At 38.8% G+C, this 20380-nt stretch overlaps 1 protein-coding gene across 1 annotated transcript; it reads left to right on the top strand.

Annotated features, from left to right (window-relative positions):
• Positions 1-14565: 14565 nt before the first annotated feature.
• On the top strand, positions 14566-16839 carry LOC110816396 (uncharacterized). Its single transcript, XM_088213570.1, is given in 3 exon segments — positions 14566-14835; positions 14837-16107; positions 16433-16839. Coding segments are annotated over 2 exon segments (777 nt in total). The 5' UTR covers positions 14566-14590; the 3' UTR covers positions 15369-16107; positions 16433-16839.
• Positions 16840-20380: the final 3541 nt, after the last annotated feature.

The following is a 20380-nucleotide window of genomic DNA, read 5'->3' as shown; positions in this document are numbered from 1 at the left end:
ATACTGTAGGAGAGATCCTGCAAAAAAATAGCTCGACACCAGGATGATAAAAAGCTTAACACCTCTCATTCTTATTACTTTTTCAATATGAAAAGAAAAAGAAAAAAATGAAAAGGTCATCTTATTCAAACCCCAATTATGAAATCCCTTCACTCTCACTTCACACATCGGAATACATAGTTCTTATAGAGAGAAAGACACTTTCACATCTTCTTAACTCGAAATGGCTGAGGAGAGAAAAAAGTTCTTTTTTTTATGGTACTCCTGGGAACAAATTTCTATACATAATTTAGAAGACCTTAGGGAAACTTGATCAATTATTAAGATATATTGGGAGACACCTAGACTGATGAATTTGAGGAGTATATTATACTTTTCATGAAGAGATAAGGTGAAATAAAGAATTCTGGATCATGTTTTAAAACCTATGAGATTGCAATGCAGGTTTTTAGTGGATAACTGTATGTTGGGAGTACTTAGAAGAAAAAAAAATAACTTAAGAGTATTTAGTAAAAAAATAACTAACTTAGGAATACTTAAAAACTCAGGAAAATATAAGCATGAAATTGAAGTTCCAAAAAGAAATTGAGGAATCATGATTATATTTTTGGGAGATAATAACTATTACTCTTGTGGTAATGCCATAGAGTAATTGTAAGCTCCATACATTGGTTCTGGCTAGCACTCAAAGTGAAATACCGATGATACAAGTTATTTAGAAGATAAAGAATTTCTAACCTTAGTAAAAATTATCTACAACATATGAACCAAGAATAGATAACGAAATATTATGTTGTTATATATTTCAGAGATGTTGTAACGAGTTGCCATGATTGAATAAGTTATATTTGACTGTAGTTCATGATATCCATATCATGATCAAAATAAGGAATTAGAGTAACTAACGGTATGTTATGGGAACTAAACTATCCTTCAATAGACTCTTCGCCCTCAAATAAACAGTTAATCAGAAAAGATGATATAAACCCTGGAGGATATGTCTAGAGCTTGCGTTATTGAATTACATGATTATAGAAAGAACCAATTACCTCTGACAGAGTTTGCACATAACAATAGTTACCATTCCAGATATAGTGATGGAGTAATGAGGTAGACATTTTCTTTGCTGGGCTTTACTTATAGTAATAACTATCAATATAATGAAAAGATGGCACCATATATAGGAGACTATATAAATCACTTATGTTGAAAAGAAGTTAAGGAACAAAAAGTAAACTAAACCTGAATTAGTGAAAGAAACTACAAAGAATGTGAAATTAATTAAGAAACATCCTCTGACAACTCAAAGTAAGCAGAAAAGTTATGTCAACAATCAGAGAAGAGATTTAGAATTTGAAATAGGTGACCATGTATTTTTTAAAATCTCGCTAATTAAAGGGATCATAAGATTTGGGAGGAAAAGAAAACTCAATCCAAATTTATTGGATCGTTTGAGATATTGGATAGAGTCGGAGCTATCGCCTACTGTTTAGCATTGCCACCTGAGTTAACAACATACCCGATATATTTCATGTGTCAATGCTGAAGAAATATCACTTAAATCCACTTGATGCACTCGGATATGAATCCTTTGCACTTAAGAACAATTTATTCTACATTGAGCTTCCTATACAGATAATAGATCATAAAGAAAAAATATTACAGTCCAATGTGATCTCCTTAGTAAAGTTACTCTGGCAGCATAATTCGACTAAAGAAGCCATAAAGGAGCCAAAAGAGGAAATGAAGGCCAAATACCCTCATCTATTTCTGACCATTGATAAGTCTAATTTAGAGGATCAAATTTCTTTTTAAGGGGGGCGGAGGGGAAAAAGGGGGGGGGGGGGGGTGGGGGGAGGAAGGATGTGATAGCTTGAAAATATTTCCGAGTTAATTTTTTGTATTTGATATATTTAATTTAGTCTTTATAGGTATTTAGAAATATATAATAAGGTCAAAGATATAGTTTAGTCAAATAAAAAAATTATGGATAAGGATGAAAAAACTTGAATAAGTATGAAGAAACATAAAAAAATGTGATAATCTTTTAGATGAAGTGACATGTGAAAAGTGGTGACCTTTTAGATAAAACTACATGTGAAAAGTGGTAATATTTTATATGAAATAATATGATGAAAGGTGGTAACTTTTAGATGAAGTGGCATGGCAGAATGGTGACAACCTTTCTCTCGTAACTCCCCACTCCTATAAATAGGGGATGTGAGAATGAAGGAAGAGACATTGTGGATGAGAGAAAAACAGTGAGAACATAAATGTGAGGGAAGAAAAAAGAGGACGAAGTGTGTAATTTTATGAAATTGTTGTGAGGTTTTTAGATAAAAACATTGAAAAAAACTCTGCTAAATTTGTGAAAGCAAAGGAAGATGAATAAAAGAGGAAAAAGGCTCACGGTCAAAAGGAGATTATTATAAACTATTAGAATGAAAGTGACCAAAATCATCCTGAAATTTTACTGCATTTTTTATTGAAAAATATCATAAATAAAGGTAAAACTTTGCTAGAATTAAGATTTCATGCTCCACAAGGAAATTGAAAGGTTTGAAATACGACTACTAAGAACCTAAGATAAGTGGATATTATGGATTTATTAGCCTACATAGTTTTGAAATATTTTATATATTTTTAGTATTAAAGTTATTTATTTTTTAAAAATATTTTATTTGTACTTTTGTATGTGTTAAGTAATTATATGTTATTTCGTTTTTTGTTTTCAAAATATAATTTTGATATATGTGTATCACCCACTATGGAAATAAATTGTTTCGAAAGTACCTGCATTATACTAGACTTCAATGTGACCGTATATATCGTTTCGTTTTCGGGTATATTGACGAAGTAATAAGTGTGTACCCCATACATAACTATTTTATGTTCAAGTATATGGGAAAATAGTGTAATCGACGTGCCCTAACCGTTCCGTATTCGAGGTAGTAGTATTTCAAGAGACTCATGTATGTTGTTCCGTGTTTGGGTACATAGAGAATCAATGATAAGTATGCGTGCCTATGCATAATATGTAGTAATTGATTGATTCTTCATAATAGTGATGAAATATATAATGAAGTAATTGTGAATATGTTTTCTAATATGTACATTTCATCTTCTGATTCATATATATATTTAAAAAGTATATGATATATACTTTTATTGTGTGTAAAAAAATTATATATTGCATGTACTATACTGTAATTTCATAATATTATTTATTGAGATATTTTATCTCATCTCCTCTATCACCCTCAAGATACTGAAGATATCGATGCAGGGTGAGCGATGATACGTAATTTTTTTTTTTGAAGCTAGACTCTTAAATTAAGGTTATTATTTTGTACTTTTGTTTTATAGTATAAAAAAAAATTGAATCTCGTACGTATGTTTATATTTTACATTTAAGGGATGTAATGTTTTTACGACTCTGTTATGATTAATAAAGTTAAGTTATTTTATTTAAATTGAGTTTATGTGATTTAAATAAGTATATTTCAATCATTCACCTAGAATTAAAATATATCTTTCTTTGAAAAAAAAAAAACAAAGCAAATATATCTTTTCCATGTGTTCAACAAATTATTTTATGAGCTTTTTTTTTTTGTCTTTATTATGCATAAAATAATCAAATTATTGAACAAAAATTATATAAAAATAAAAAACTTTAATAAAAATGAAAAAAAAAAACTTATTATACTTTAATTTTTGGTAAAGAAATATGATGAATTTATCTGAAAAAAAATTATATATATCATCATGAGTCTATATAGTATTAATTCTAGAATTCGTAATTAATTAAAAATTAATCTTATAATAATGTTATTATACTTGCATTCTATATTTAAAATAGTTAAATAGATAATTATTAATTATATATTATCACATTAATTTTATTTTAATATATTTACAAATTATTTTTATATTTAAAAACTTTTAAAAGATATTTATTTTATATTTAAAAATTTTTAGAAAGATAATTATTATGTATTATTATATTAAATATAAAATAAGATTTTAAAAACTAACATGTGTATGTTGTTAGTGGTCACAATGGTAATATAAAATAAAAACTCTGCAAAAATATTATAATTTAGTAATTAGAGTTGTATGTTAATTAATTGTGATTAGATTGAAAATATTTACTAGTTGGAAAGGTACTAGACATCCATTCTATGATGTATCTTAATTACTTGTCATTAACATGTAGCACCCGGAAAGGAGGAGGAAAAAAAAAAAAAAAAAAAAAAAAAAAAAGGGGGGGGGCCACGTCAGCAGCCACGTCAGCAGGCCCGGCCAACCGGGGCCTGCCACGTGGCAAGATCGCGTCACTCCAAAAGGAGCCACGTTGGCGATCCGCGTGGGTGCGATCCGACGGCCCAGATCAATCGCGCGATCGGACGGTCCAGATTCAAACGCACGGACTGCCCAGATTCAATCAAAAACGAACGGCCCAGATTAAAACGAAATGAACGGCTGTGATCAAAAGGCAAGGGGTTATAAATAGAACCCCCACACCAGACCACAAACCCTAGCCGCCAGCCGCTCGCCGGAGAAGACGAACCAGAGGCCGACCGCCGCCACCCGCCGCCACTCGCCGCCGCACCGGGGAAATTTCCGACCGCCGATCGAGGTAAATTTCATACCCTCGACTCATTTTTCCCCACTGATTCCTCCTATGGCCAAATCGAAGCCGAAATCCCGGCCAAACGGCCGGAATACGGGGCCGAAGCCCAGCGGCGCCGCCGCGCCCCCTCTCGGTTTTTGCCTCCGACGAGGCCCTTCCCGGCCTCCGTTCGATGCAATTTTTATATCACCGTGATCACCATTCTTTCCTCTACAGGTTGACCGGAGCCGAATCACCAAAACACGAACCTTGCCGGAGAGTCGCCGTACCCGAGAGCGCCGCCGCCGGTAAGCTCCGCTTTTCCGTGATTTTTTGGCCCCCCGAGGGCCCTAGGGTTGTTTTCTGACAAGGACCGATGCGAGTGTGGCCGAATTCGGCCGAAAACGGCCGAAAACAGCCAACCCGAGGCGACTCGCCGCCGCCAGCGGCGGCGCCGTCGCCGGAGCACGGCGGAGCCGCCGTGCCGGAGTTGCGATTTGGGCCGAAAGAGGCCCTGGGCCTAATTTGGATTTTTTTTGGAACACGTGCAGGTACTGTTAGTGTGTTTCAGTTCCCCGGGAAAAATTCAGAAAAAATTAGGGACAGCCTGCAGGCGCACTGTGAATCGTATTCGGATCCCGAAAACAAGTAAGGACCCCTCACCCTATTTCCTATCACGGTATTAAAGTTCAAAATGATAAAACGGTATTTCTTGAATTAACGCATGTGTGAAATTGCTTAAGGTTGCTAATGGAGCCCGAGTCTAGTGTGATTGATGATTTACTGTTATTTGGCATGTTTTACACTGTTTTACAGCTTTAAATGCATTATGGGGTTTGATGCGTTCATTTTATAGTTTCGAATGCATATATTACTGTTTTATTAATTATGGGTTGAATGACTGAAGAACTGATACTGTATGTTGTCTGTTCGGCATGAATTACGATTTGCTTGTTTAAATGTGAATTGATGATGCTTATTGAGGAAAAAGGGAAATGAAACATTGTATAGACTGATAATTGTATGACGGGGTCAGCCTGACTAGATATCCTGGGAGATGGTGGACGGACCGGGTCCGTAGGGAACCCTACCGGGATTGTGCTCTCACATGCCGGACGGGGCATGAAGATCTTATGGTTTTGGCGCCCATACCGGACGGGGTATGGGGACGGCCCGTTTCACCCTCATACCGGACGGGGTATTGAGGTTTATGGTTTTGGCGCCCATACCGGACGGGGTATGGGGACGGCCCGTTTCACCCTCATACCGGACGGGGTATTGAGGTTTATGGTTTTGGCGCCCATACCGGACGGGGTATGGGGACGGCCCTGGAAACTGATTATGAATGTTAAAGGTTAACGGGTAGCGGGACCCCTAGGGACCCCCATGGATACTAGTAGGCTGGTAAATGAGAAAATGATATGTTGTATAATGATTGAATTACAAAAGGCGTGATAAGTGCTATGTTTTACAGCTTATATTATTCCATGATTGTGATAATGTTATTATTTTTCTTATATTGTTTTCATAAATTCCACCGAGGTAAGTGGATGGTAAAGGTTTTCATGTTAATAAACGAGTTTATTGTAAATTATGCTCCATTGGTCTTTTTGTGGTTTTCTACCCACCTTTATCTCCGTGACGGTGAGATATCGTGATGTTCTTACTGGGCTAGTGTAGCTCACTCCTTAATTAACCATTTCAGATCAGGAAGACATGGTTCCCGAGCCCGTTCCGCAGGAGGACGACGAAGGGGATGCCTAGAGACTCTGTAGTCATACGCATAGTTTATTTTCGAGTTTTCTTTCTTAGTTAGTTTAACCTTTTATATTTTAAGTACGTTTTTTTGGTTTTTCGTGTAAGGGATGTTAACTGAAATTTTGATCTCGCTTCCGCATTCGATATATTTAAATACTCATTTCTTTTTTAATATTTTCCGGGGCCGTTACAGTTGGTATCAGAGCCGCATTTCCTCGGACCCATCCCTTACACTATAGTCCTTTAAAGAAATACTCACCGATTGGTTGTTACTCAACCATTCCTTGTAAATACAAGTACACAGAAATGAGGAGAGGAAGGCCCCCACTAAACCGAGCGGCCCAAGATAATTCGCTTCGGGAGGATTTGGACAGATTATATGAGATGGTGGAAGCTCTCGTAGCTGCTCAGCGAAGGCAAGAGGAGAGAAGGGAGTTACCCGGACCTCCTCCGCTAGCGCAGGTTGAGCCCCCGTTACAGCAGGCTGATCCCGAGCCACCCCGGCAGGAGCCTGTTCCTCCACAGTACCACCCGGCACCACAGCCGCGGTACGACCCGGTACCACAGCCACGGTACCAACAGGTACCGCCACAGCACATTCCAGTGCCCCCACCCCATCAGCAGGCGCCACCACAGGGTCCCCCAGTTCACCCTCAGCCGGCCCCAGTCCCTCTACCTCGGGACCCCGCTCCCTCCTTGATCGACCCCGGCTTCATAGAGAGGTACAGGAGACTGAACCCTTCTACTTTTTCAGGGGGATCCTCTTTCGAAGAGGCCCAATACTGGCTGGCGGAGACTGAGAGAGCCTTTGAGACCTTGGGAGTAATTCCTGAGCAGAGGGCTGCCATTGCCTCCCTCATGCTGGTAGGGGAAGCAGTACGCTGGTAGGAGCTCAAGCGGGCCACCCTGCCTGTACCAGTTACTTGGGAGCAGTTCCTAGCGGCTTTCCATGCGGAGTATCTTCCTAAACACATCCAACATTTAAAGGAATTGGGATTTGCTCAATTGGTCCAGGGTAATATGATAGTGTCGGAGTATGCCCACAAGTTCCTGGAGCTGGGCCGACATGCCCCGGAGACATTGTTGGATGAGGGCCGAAAGGCCAGGAAATTCCAGTGGGGCCTCCGCCCGGCGATCAGACAGCACTTATTGGTGATGGAGCTCGAGACATATTCGGCAGTCCTGGCAAAGGCGCAGATCATAGAAAGGAGCTTCAACACCCGCCCTCAGCTAGCGGGAAGTTCCCGACCCTCAGCCCCGCTCCGCAGGCCAGCGCCTACCATGCCTGTCCAACCCAGTAAGAGGCCCAGGCCTGCCGTTCAGGCTCCTCCTCAGGCTATGGGGGCAGCACGTGGGAAGATCTGCCAGCACTGCGGCAGGGATCACGGGGACCGACCCTGCTACCGCCTCAACGACACCTGTCGCATATGCGGTAGTGCCCAGCACTATGCAAGGGAATGCCCCAGGAACCAGAATCAGAGAAGGCCTCCAATCCAGGGCAGAGTTTACAATCTTACCCAGAAGGATGCCGACGCAGACCCGGACGTGGTACATGGTAAACCCAAGAAAGAAGTTTGTATCCAAGAGATTCCAGTAGTCCGAGACTTTCCAGACGTATTTCCGGATGAACTACCCGGTCTACCAAGGGACAGGGAGGTCGAGTTCACCATAGACTTATAGCCAGGAACCCAACCCATCTCGGTAGCTCCTTACCGAATGAGCCGCATCGAAATGGAAGAGCTAAGGAAACAAATCACTGAGCTACAAAACAGTGGCTTCATTAGACACAGCATTTCCCCATGGGGTGCCGGGGTTACTTTTGCAAGGAAAGGAGATGGAACGTTGAGACTGTGTATTGATTATAGAAGGATAAACAAGGTAACAATTAAAAACAAGTACCCTCTCCCCCGGATTGATGACCTTTTCGATCAGTTGCAGGGTGCACAGGTCTTTTCTAAAATAGATCTACGATCAGGTTACCATCAGGTAAAAGTGAGAGCAGAAGACATCCCCAAGACGGCATTCCGAACCAGGTACAGACACTATGAGTTCCTGGTTATGCCGTTTGGGCTAACCAACGCCCCGGCCATCTTTATGGATCTAATGAACAGAATCTTCAGAGAGTTCTTGGATAAATTTGTCATCGTGTTCATCGATGATATCTTAGTCTACTCAAAAAGTAGAGAAGAACATGCTCATCATCTTGCCCAAGTCCTCCAGGTACTCAGGGAAAAGAAGTTGTATGCAAAGTTGAGCAAGTGTGGATTTTGGCTCGAGCAAACCGCCTTCCTAGGACATGTTATATCTAAGGAAGGGGTGTCGGTGAACCCCGAAAAGGTTGAAGCGGTACTTGGTTGGAAAAGGCTGACAACAGTTAAGGAAATTCGCAGTTTCCTAGGGATGGCGGGTTATTACCGCCGGTTTGTCGAAGGGTTCTCCAGTCTAGCGGCCCCTCTAACCCGACTCACAAAGAAGAATGCAAAGTTTGATTGGAATGAGAACTGCGAAAGGAGTTTTTCAGAATTGAAGAAGCGACTGACTACTGCACCCGTGCTGGCTCTACCGAGTGGATCAGGAGGGTATACAGTTTATAGTGATGCCTCCTATCTGGGCCTGGGTTGTGTCCTGATGCAGCATGGAAAGGTTATAGCATATGGGTCTAGACAGCTAAAGAATCATGAGAAGAACTATCCTACCCATGACTTGGAGCTTGCCGCAATCATACACGCCTTGAAAATCTGGCGCCATTATTTGTATGGAGAGACCTTTCAGATCTACACCGATCATAAGAGTTTGAAGCACATCTTCACTCAGAAGGATCTCAACATGCGTCAGAGAAGGTGGATGGAACTCCTCAAGGACTATGATTGTGACATCCTATACCATCCAGGTAAGGGCAACGTAGTAGCCGATGCCCTCAGTAGGAAGAGTGCAGGCACCCTAGCCCATCTGATGGTTTCGGAATGCAGGTCCATTGGGGCTACGCAGCAGGTTCGACTGCAAGATCTGAAGAGGGCCACATGTTTGAGTCACCTAGCAGTCCAACCCGAGTTAATCCAAAGAATAAAGGAAGCCCAGTCAATCGACCCCGCCCTAGTAAACCGCAAGAAGGATGCAGAACAGGGAGTGAACTCAGAATTTCAGATCTCTGCCGACGGATTGATTCGTTTCAAGGACAGAATGTGTGTCACAGACGACAATGAATTAAAAAGAGACATCATGACAGAGTCCCATAGTTCAAGGTTCGCCATGCATCCAGGAAGTACAAAAATGTACCAAACTATGCGACCCCGATTCTGGTGGAATGGGATGAAGAGAGATATAGCCGACTTTGTATCTAAGTGCTTGGTATGTCAGCAGGTCAAAGCAGAACATCAACGCCCAGGGGGGTTGCTTCAGCCTTTACCGATTCCAGAATGAAAGTGGGAACACATCACCATGGACTTCGTATCGGGACTACCCAAGGCACGATCGGGACACGATGCCATATGGGTAATTGTTGACCGACTCACTAAGTCTTCCCACTTCCTGGCCATCAGAATGACTGATTCGTTGGACAAGTTGGCAAGAATGTATGTCCGGGAAATAGTCAGACTGCATGGGGTCCCAGTAACAGTGGTATCCGACAGGGATCCCAGATTCACTTCTCGGTTTTGGAATAGTTTCCAGCAAGCTATGGGAACAAAGCTGTCCCTCAGTACTGCCTTCCACCCCCAAACCGATGGACAATCAGAGAGGACAATCCGTACGCTGGAGGATATGCTCCGAGCTTGTGTCCTTGACTCCGGAGGCCATTGGGACGACCATCTACCCCTGATAGAGTTTGCCTACAACAACAGTTACCAAGCAAGCATCGGCATGGCCCCATACGAGGCGCTATACGGGCGTCCGTGCAGGTCACCGATTTGTTGGGAGGAAGTGGGCGATAGAAGATTGTTTGGCCCGGATTTAGTGGAAGAAACCACGTCCAAGATAGTTAAGATCAAGAAGAACATCCAGACAGCTCAGAGTAGGCAAAAGAGCTATGCTGATACCCGGAGGAGAGACCTGGCCTTTGAGAAAGGTGACCGTGTGTTTCTTAAAGTCACCCCCTTCAAGGGAATTAGTAGGTTCGGCAGAAGGGGAAAATTAAACCCCAGATACATTGGACCCTTTGAAATCTTAGACAAGATGGGTACCACTGCCTACAGACTTGCACTGCCCCCTGAGCTCTCCCGGGTTCACAATGTGTTTCATGTATCTATGCTGCGCAAGTACAATCCGGACCCTTCTCATGTCGTGGCTCATGAACCGCTTTCACTCCGAGAGGACTTGTCTTATGAAGAAGTACCGGTCAGTATCACGGACCGAGAAAGCAGAATACTCCGTAACCGGGAAATATCATTTGTAAAAGTCTTGTGGCAGAACCACACGCCTAGGGAGGCGACTTGGGAGCTGGAATCAGAATTTAGGGCCCAATATCCTCATCTGTTTGATCAAGAGTAATGAGGCAAATTTGGGGACCAAATTTCTTTATGGGGGGGAGAGTTGTAGCACCCGGAAAGGAGGAGGAAAAAAAAAAAAAAAAAAAAAAAAAAAAAAAAAAAAAGGGGGGGGGGCCACGTCAGCAGCCACGTCAGCAGGCCCGGTCAGCAGTCCCGGCCAACCGGGGCCTGCCACGTGGCAAGATCGCGTCACTCCAAAAGGAGCCACGTTGGCGATCCACGTGGGTGCGATCCGACGGCCCAGATCAATCGCGCGATCGGACGGTCCAGATTCAAACGCACGGACGGCCCAGATTCAATCAAAAACGAACGGCCCAGATTAAAACGAAATGAACGGCTGTGATCAAAAGGCAAGGGGTTATAAATAGAACCCCCACACCAGACCACAAACCCTAGCCGTCAGCCGCTCGCCGGAGAAGACGAACCAGAGGCCGACCGCCGCCACCCGCCGCCACTCGCCGCCGCACCGGGGAAATTTCCGACTGCTGATCGAGGTAAATTTCATACCCCCGACTCATTTTTCCCCACTGATTCCTCCTATGGCCAAATCGAAGCCGAAATCCCGGCCAAACGGCCGGAATAAGCGGCCGAAGCCCAGCGGCGCCGCCGCGCCCCCTCTCGGTTTTTGCCTCCGACGAGGCCCTTCCCGGCCTCCGTTCGATGCAATTTTTATATCACCGTGATCACCATTCTTTCCTCTACAGGTTGACCGGAGCCGAATCACCAAAACACGAACCTTGCCGGAGAGTCGCCGTACCCGAGAGCGCCGCCGCCGGTAAGCTCTGCTTTTCCGTGATTTTTTGACCCCCCGAGGGCCCTAGGGTTGTTTTCTGACAAGGACCGATGCGAGTGTGGCCGAATTCGGCCAAAAACGGCCGAAAACAGCCAACCCGAGGCGACTCGCCGCCGCCAGCGGCGGCGCCGTCGCCGGAGCACGGCGGAGCCGCCGTGCCGGAGTTGCGATTTGGGCCGAAAGAGGCCCTGGGCCTAATTTGGATTTTTTTTGGAACACGTGCAGGTACTGTTAGTGTGTTTCAGTTCCCCGGGAAAAATTCAGGAAAAATTAGGGACAGCCTGCAGGCGCACTGTGAATCGTATTCGGATCCCGAAAACAAGTAAGGACCCCTCACCCTATTTCCTATCACGGTATTAAAGTTCAAAATGATAAAACGGTATTTCTTGAATTAACGCATGTGTGAAATTGCTTAAGGTTGCTAATGGAGCCCGAGTCTAGTGTGATTGATGATTTACTGTTATCTGGCATGTTTTACACTGTTTTACAGCTTTAAATGCATTATGGGGTTTGATGCGTTCATTTTATAGTTTCGAATGCATATATTACTGTTTTATTAATTATGGGTTGAATGACTGAAGAACTGATACTGTATGTTGTCTGTTCGGCATGAATTACGATTTGCTTGTTTAAATGTGAATTGATGATGCTTATTGAGGAAAAAGGGAAATGAAACATTGTATAGACTGATAATTGTATGACGGGGTCAGCCTGACTAGATATCCTGGGAGATGGTGGACGGACCGGGTCCGTAGGGAACCCTACCGGGATTGTGCTCTCACATGCCGGACGGGGCATGAAGATCTTATGGTTTTGGCGCCCATACCGGACGGGGTATGGGGACGGCCCGTTTCACCCTCATACCGGACGGGGTATTGAGGTTTATGGTTTTGGCGCCCATACCGGACGGGGTATGGGGACGGCCCGTTTCACCCTCATACCGGACGGGGTATTGAGGTTTATGGTTTTGGCGCCCATACCGGACGGGGTATGGGGACGGCCCTGGAAACTGATTATGAATGTTAAAGGTTAACGGGTAGCGGGACCCCTAGGGACCCCCATGGATACTAGTAGGCTGGTAAATGAGAAAATGATATGTTGTATAATGATTGAATTACAAAAGGCGTGATAAGTGCTATGTTTTACAGCTTATATTATTCCATGATTGTGATAATGTTATTATTTTTCTTATATTGTTTTCATAAATTCCACCGAGGTAAGTGGATGGTAAAGGTTTTCATGTTAATAAACGAGTTTATTGTAAATTATGCTCCATTGGTCTTTTTGTGGTTTTCTACCCACCTTTATCTCCGTGACGGTGAGATATCGTGATGTTCTTACTGGGCTAGTGTAGCTCACTCCTTAATTAACCATTTCAGATCAGGAAGACATGGTTCCCGAGCCCGTTCCGCAGGAGGACGACGAAGGGGATGCCTAGAGACTCTGTAGTCATACGCATAGTTTATTTTCGAGTTTTCTTTCTTAGTTAGTTTAACCTTTTATATTTTAAGTACGTTTTTTTGATTTTTCGTGTAAGGGATGTTAACTGAAATTTTGATCTCGCTTCCGCATTCGATATATTTAAATACTCATTTCTTTTTTAATATTTTCCGGGGCCGTTACATAACATGCATAATTATTTTTAATTTTTAATTTTTTGTTTAATTTATTATTATTATTGATTTTATTTTTAATATTTCCAAATTTACTATTATTCTTAAGGCGATGTGTTTGTCGTGATTAATCCATTAATCAATGTTTTAAATACATTGAAAAAGAAAGGAAAAAAAGATTAAAATTATAAACAAAATGGGAATAGGAATAAATAAAATTACAACAAAATTAACTAACATCTCCATACACTTTTTCTTTCAAGAAATCTCCAATTTTCTAATTCGTAATTAGAATTGTAAAAAGGGTTTTTTCTCATGATCCCTGGAATTTTGATTTTGTTGATTTTTTTTTTAATATATATATATATTTTTACTTTAACTACAGCGTAATATTTAACAAATTTTTATGTTAACATAAAATATCATATTTATCCCGATTTTTTTACATAAAGATAAGCATAAAAAAACTTGATATATCTTAAATGATTTTAAATTTAAAACTCAAAAAGTAATCAATCATTAAATATAAACTAAACTGATATTTTAACATTATTTCTATTGAGTGCATCTGGTATAACATTTTTTTTTTTCGCAAATAGTAAAAAATTTTGCAATCTTGAGGAGATCGGTTCATTTTCTTCGGCCGCGAGTATGTACGCTTTCAAATTTTGATGTCAGTAGAAGTTTGAAAATATATACTAAACAAAGGCAAATAGCCCAATTCGGCTTTCCGTTCTTCCAGTTTCTCCTTTTCCCCTTTTCATTTTTCCCCTCTTTATTTTCCTCTTTTTTCTTTTTCATTCGTCTATGCTTAATCTTTCCTTCTTTTGCCCCTCCCCCTTCCCATCAAATTCTTCATTAAAATGAAAATAAAAATGAGAAGAGGTAAAAAAATATGATAATAATAATAATACTACTACTACTTCTAATAATAATCATAATAATAATAATATTCCTTATAATTATAGTTTAATATAAATTTTTTTCATCTTTATATTATCAAATGATCATTATTATTAATGTTGTTATTATTTTTAATTAATTATTTTATATTTACTAAATAAAATTAGAATATGACATTAATTTTATTACTATAAACTCATATTTTATTTTTATATTTAAAATAAATAAATAAATAGATAAATAATTATTATTTATATTATTATATTAATTTTATTTTAATATGTTTAAAAATTAATTTTATATTAAAAATTAAAATAAATAATTTTTATATATCTTCATATTTAAATAAAATATATTTTTTTTTTAAAAAAAGAAATGATATGTATCAAATTTACGAAATAACAGACAGAAGGCGGTGCCTCGGTTCATGTTTTGCCTCCTTTTAAAACCCAAGACGCCGACGGGAAAACATGGACGGGGCAAGGAATGCCATGGCGTCCTCCGAAGAATCCTTGGAGAACAGTTTCAAAGTCCGCGTGGAGAAAGTTTTCGGATCGCTCGCTTCCTCTCAAACTCGTTGCATGGGACCATTAGGGATCCTTGCGCTAATCACATGGCTGCAAAGATTAGATTGAAAGAAGATGCATCTGAAGCCCAAAAGTCAGATATCACATGCAAAATCTTCTGAAGATGTTGGTGAACTTAGATCCATATTGAAAAGGAAGGACAGTAACGCAGATTCTATACCATGTAAACGTGTTAGGTTTGATCATGTTTCCAACAATAATGGCGAAGAGGCAGCAGACAAGTTTGAAAGATACTCTCCTTGTGCTATATCAGCGAATGCTATGGTTTTGGATGAGGAATCTCTGCCCGTGGAAAATGCATCCCGGGTTCCGGATTATCTATTGAATCTTTCTAGGTATACGCGTTACAGCTTTGAGCAATCAAGTGAAGTTGATGAAAAACCCAACATCCGAGATCCTATGGATTTGCTTGCCCTTGTTAAAGGGCCTAAGTCTGCAAGTTCAGGGACAGAGCTGGACATTCCTTCAGATGATGTTCTGAAATCTGTGACTTTCATCCCAAAGAAAAAAGCAGGTGAAATTAAACAAGTAGATAACAGTGGTGATGCAGCAAGCTCCCAAGATTTTGAGGTTGATCAAGCTGAAGATAATCGAAAAATGAAAGCTGCAGTTAGTTAAAACTTCTGGTTTCTGAAGTTTTGGTCGCCAGTATAGGATGAAGTCAAGGTTGGATGAATCTGATTCTTGATGTTGATTGGAGTTTCTAGAAGGTTACAATAACTTAAAAGGCTGTTTAAGTATATTAAAGCACAACAATCTTAAATCCCTTTTCCTTTTCATCTTGGGAAATCAAATGGTAGCGTACACGAATGTTTTGAAGAAAAATTTTATCAGTTCCTTCGGGTGTAATGCATCCATCTGTACTTGTTTATTATATTTGTTTTCTTGTGCACTTGTGCCACCTCTCTTGGTTTGTCCTATTTGTGATACAAGAGTCTGTTGGTACTTGTTCAATCGGCTTTAATCCATTATATCTGCCAAGTTCATGTGTGATAGTTAGCTTGATTATGATCATTAAGAATTTGGCTATTATTAGTTGGGTAAATGTTGCATTCCTTTCCTTTCGTTGACAGGTGATAAATTCATGATAAAATCCCAGTAGAAAAAGATTTTGCATACGAGTACTTTGTGATCATTGTTATGTTTTTTCAAGGATATCTGTAATATTCATAATCTATCCCCAAATTTGACATTCAGAAGGATTGTTTTGTATTGATCTATATTTATTTATTTTCACTAATATCTCTTTTCGAGATGAGAAAGTACATCGGAAATTTACCGGATTGCGTTGGGTAGCTGTAAGCAACTGAGGATGGAGGGCCAATATTTGGGATGAATTTAGCAGTTCTCTTTCTGGGTAAGCTTTTTGTATAACATATGGTCAGATTGGTGAGACATGGTGCTCTGCATTACAATTTAAAACATTCTTATGATGATTTTATTCTATGTCCAACTGTTACAATTGTGAGCTTTTAGAATTGGAAGCAAAAAGATGGGAAACAGGTTGAAGAAGTAAAACATTTCTTGTGTATTCAAGTGGAATGATAAAAATAAAGCTTTTTACAAGTACTATTTAGTTTATTATGTACAACCCAAATTTAAAGAATAAAAGAATAAAAGGGATCTAGTTAAATTAGTTAATGAAATTAATTAGCTCTAATATTTCTGCACATCAATTACAGAAATTCTGGACAACAATTTATAGAACAATTTGAAATCCAAAGCTTTCATGAAGAGATCGGTCAGTTGATGCTAAGATTCAATTCGGAACAACTTGATGCTTTCTTTGTTTAAGTGAACGAGACAAAGTGACAATCAATTTGTATGCATTTTGTTCCTTAATGAAAAATGAGACTACTGGCAATGTGAGTGGCCGCTTGGTTGTCACCAAAAAACAATGTTTTAGTATCTAGTTTAATGCCAAAATCACAACAATTGTTGAAGCTGAGTTATCTCACTTACCACTATTGCCAAAGCTCTATATTTTGCCTTTGTAGAGGAATGTGAGATTGTTGTTGCTTTTTGGTTTTCCAAGACACTAGAGAATTGACAAGAAAACAAAAAAAATTGATCATGGATTTTTTGAAATGTACATAAGCTCTACATCTTACATCTTAGAAGGCTTGAAGTTTTGCTGTTGAATCTGCAGCAAAGAAAAGACCTTGCGCTGGACTAATATCTTGTACAATTAAGCACAATTTAATATCCATGGTTGGTAAATCTAGATGCTTGGAAGCTGAAAATCTCGTGTTTTTAAGAAAGTTAAGAGTATAAGATCGTTGGGATAAACTTATACCCTTTGAAGATCTGACAATCTAAATACCAAGGAAATATTTGGGTTTTCCAAGTTTTTCATCTTAAACTGTGCTGAAAGAAAAGTGTTCATTGAATTAATCACATCAAGAGAAGGACCCGTAATCGCTATATAATCTACTACATACACTAGTCGCTATATAATCTACTACATACACTAGCACTGCCATAAATGAAACAGACGATGAATAAGATTTGAACTACTTAAAACCAGAACATAGGAGAGCTTGAGTAACTTTTAAATTCCATTATGTTGAAGCCTGTTTTAGTCCACAATCATATCAGTTTAATATCATTTTTTTATTGTCCAGACTCTCCCTTTCCTCTATAACAAAGAGAAAGATCCATATAGATCTCTTTAGACAAATCATCGTTTAAAAATACATTGTTGACATCAAGTTGAGCCAAATTCCATCGATGAGAAGTAGTTAGAGCCTGTAACACCTTTTTACAGTGATCAGTTTAGCCACCGGAGAGAAGGTATATAAAAGATCAATACCCTCTTCTTGAGTACACTCTTTGGCCACCAGCCTGGGCTTGTACTTGTAAATTGTCCCATACGATCAATACTTAACATTATAACCCAATGGAAATTAATAGAATGATTTTTGGGTGGCAGTGGAACAACAAACTATATATCACTCATAGCATCACACCATTTCTGACGCAATATTGGTTGATTATAAATTGTGGCTCTGTTGTAGTAGAAATATCGAGTACTAGAGCTTTGTGATAGGCTAATAGTCTGATGAGGAAGAGGAAAAAACAACCTTGGTAGCATTTGAACTGGAACCAAACATGTTAAAATGGAGTAAAAAATGGAAAATCAAGCAATACCATTTGAAGTTGGACCAGGTAAACTAGTTAAAGCCGGAGGTAGATCATCACCAGCTTCACTAGGTAGAAGTCCAGGAGAAAACAGATGTTCCATTATCAACATAAGGAATGTCTGTGATGATAAAAGCCAAAACTAAATCTGCAAAAGGATTGAGCTCCAGAATATGATGAAGTATGTGAAAGGAAATACCTTCTCATGGAAGACTACATCCTGTGACAAATTTTTTTACTCAAGTTGGGTATCCAATGAACACACAACATTTTTCACTAGGATCAAATTTTATTTAATGCTCAGATAGGACAGTAGCAAAGGATAGACAATTAAATACTTGAAATTTTATTATATTTAATAGGCTTCTGATACAATAGCTCAAAAGGAGATTTGTTGGACAATAATAAGGATGGATTTTCATTGATCAGATAGGTAGCTGCGAGAATACATCCATTCTAGAGAGAAATAGGTACTCTAGATTGAAAGGAAAAAGCTCTTTCTACATTAAGCAAGTGTTAATATTTCCTCCCAACAAGAGAACTCTCTTGAGGTGTATTGGCACATAAACATTGATGAAAAACTCCTTCGTTATTCAAAAATTCAGTAAACTCAAATTCTTTTGTATTATCTGATTTTAAAACTTTTAACTTTTGAACCAAATTGTGTCTCAACTAGATTAAAGAAATAAGGAAGAATTGAGGTAACATCAGATTAGTTTTTAAGTAGAAAAAGTCATGTAAAATGGGTACAATCGTTTATAATGGTAAAGAAATGTGGATGATCATGTTAATCTGCCTTTACATAAAATGGTCTCTAAATGTCACAATGTATTAAATCGAAAGAGAACTTAGCAACATAGTAGTTATTGGAAACAAATAGTAGTTGAAGATATCAAGACTTGATTCAGAGAAACATTTTGAGAATATCCTCGAAACTTCTGGTTTTGCTTGTATTTAGGGGGTTAGCCATGTAACTTATAATATTTGTCTATAATATGCCCTTGCAAATTACTGTGTATGTTTTGCTGTGAAAATTTCAACTTGTTTCGTTCTTTCTCATTTACATCTTTCGCCATGAAACCAATATCTCCAATTCTGGGATAAAGTATTTTAGGAGTAACAATTTTCCACCTTTCTTCTTGGGATACCAAGGAAAAAACTTTATTGATTGAGGGGAATAAGGTCCACTAGTAGTCATTCATGTCTAACATAGGAGAATGACTCATTCAATCCCATTAAAGAGCACATAATATATTCCATTTGAAAATACACATTGAACTCATTCGTGCCTCCTCCGAAGTACATCGATTGTAAGAACAAGATGGTCTAAAATTGTTTAATTCTTTCATTAAAGCTTTGAGCTTAGTAAACTCATGGAATTTGGTCTCTGAGTATGATTAATTTAGTTGTAGCTGAGCTAAAAATCATCTGACTATTACTTTGTTGAAATCTAGCATGGAGATCCTTCCAAATTTCTAGGGCAGAATCCAAAAAAAAAATGCTAGCTGAGATCTCCTTTTGACATTGAATTCAACAATCAATAAATCAGAATATTAGTTTCCTTGTCCAAATGTTTAATAGATATATATTTATATAGCTCCGCTTCGGAATGAAACCATTGATAAAACTTAATTTGTTTTCGACAAAAAGTACGATTGTCATTGTACAATGAATTAAAGTCAAATAACAAATTGATTTAAATGAGACTTGAAAACCGAGTGAACAAGATATAAATTAGATCTTGTTTTAAATTAAATATAAAAAATTTAGTCAAAAATGTAAATATAAAAAAGCTCGGTGATTCTAAAAGTAGATTTTACAATCTTTTGTTAGGGCTTTTAGGCTAAAACTTATTTGAGTCTTTTTTCTACATATTACGTATACCTTAATAACTTATGACCTTGAAGGTAGCTGAAGTTCGTCATTAAAATTTTTTAAAATTCGCTTTTGGCAACAGTTTGATGAATATGTCTAAGAAATAATTTAATATAAACTCATTTTTTGAGACCATCACTTCTCAAACAAAGTGAAAATCAATTACGCATGCTGGTCCTAGCATGAAATGCTAGATTGGATATAAGTCAGTAATACAGAACAATAAAATCTTAAATTGAAGATATTTCTATAATAATATGAATCAATGTAATTGTAATATTAATGTAACACCCAACTATTTTTATTATTTTATTTTTTATTAATTCTATATAAATATAAATATGTATTAATTGAATTGAATTTATTTTAATGAAAATAATAATAATAAAAAAAGGGTAAAAATTGTTTAGGGATTTAATTGAAAATAATTTTGAAAAAAAAAGGGTAAAAATTTGGGTTCTGGGGGTATTTTTGAAAGAAAAATTAGAAACCAAGGGGTCAAAACACAATTTAGAAAAATTGTGCCACATCAACTATCCGGTCAGTAGCCCCGACCAACCAAGACGCGCCAGGTGGCAGAGACGCTGACGCGGGAGGGAGCTACGTGGGCGATC

This window comes from Carica papaya, chromosome 2 (genome assembly GCF_054855325.1).
Source record: "Carica papaya isolate Zhongbai chromosome 2, ASM5485532v1, whole genome shotgun sequence".
Classification (NCBI taxonomy): Eukaryota; Viridiplantae; Streptophyta; class Magnoliopsida; order Brassicales; family Caricaceae; genus Carica; species Carica papaya.
The sequence above is the reverse complement of the archived record's forward strand: the minus strand, read 5'-3'. Positions and strand labels throughout refer to the sequence as shown.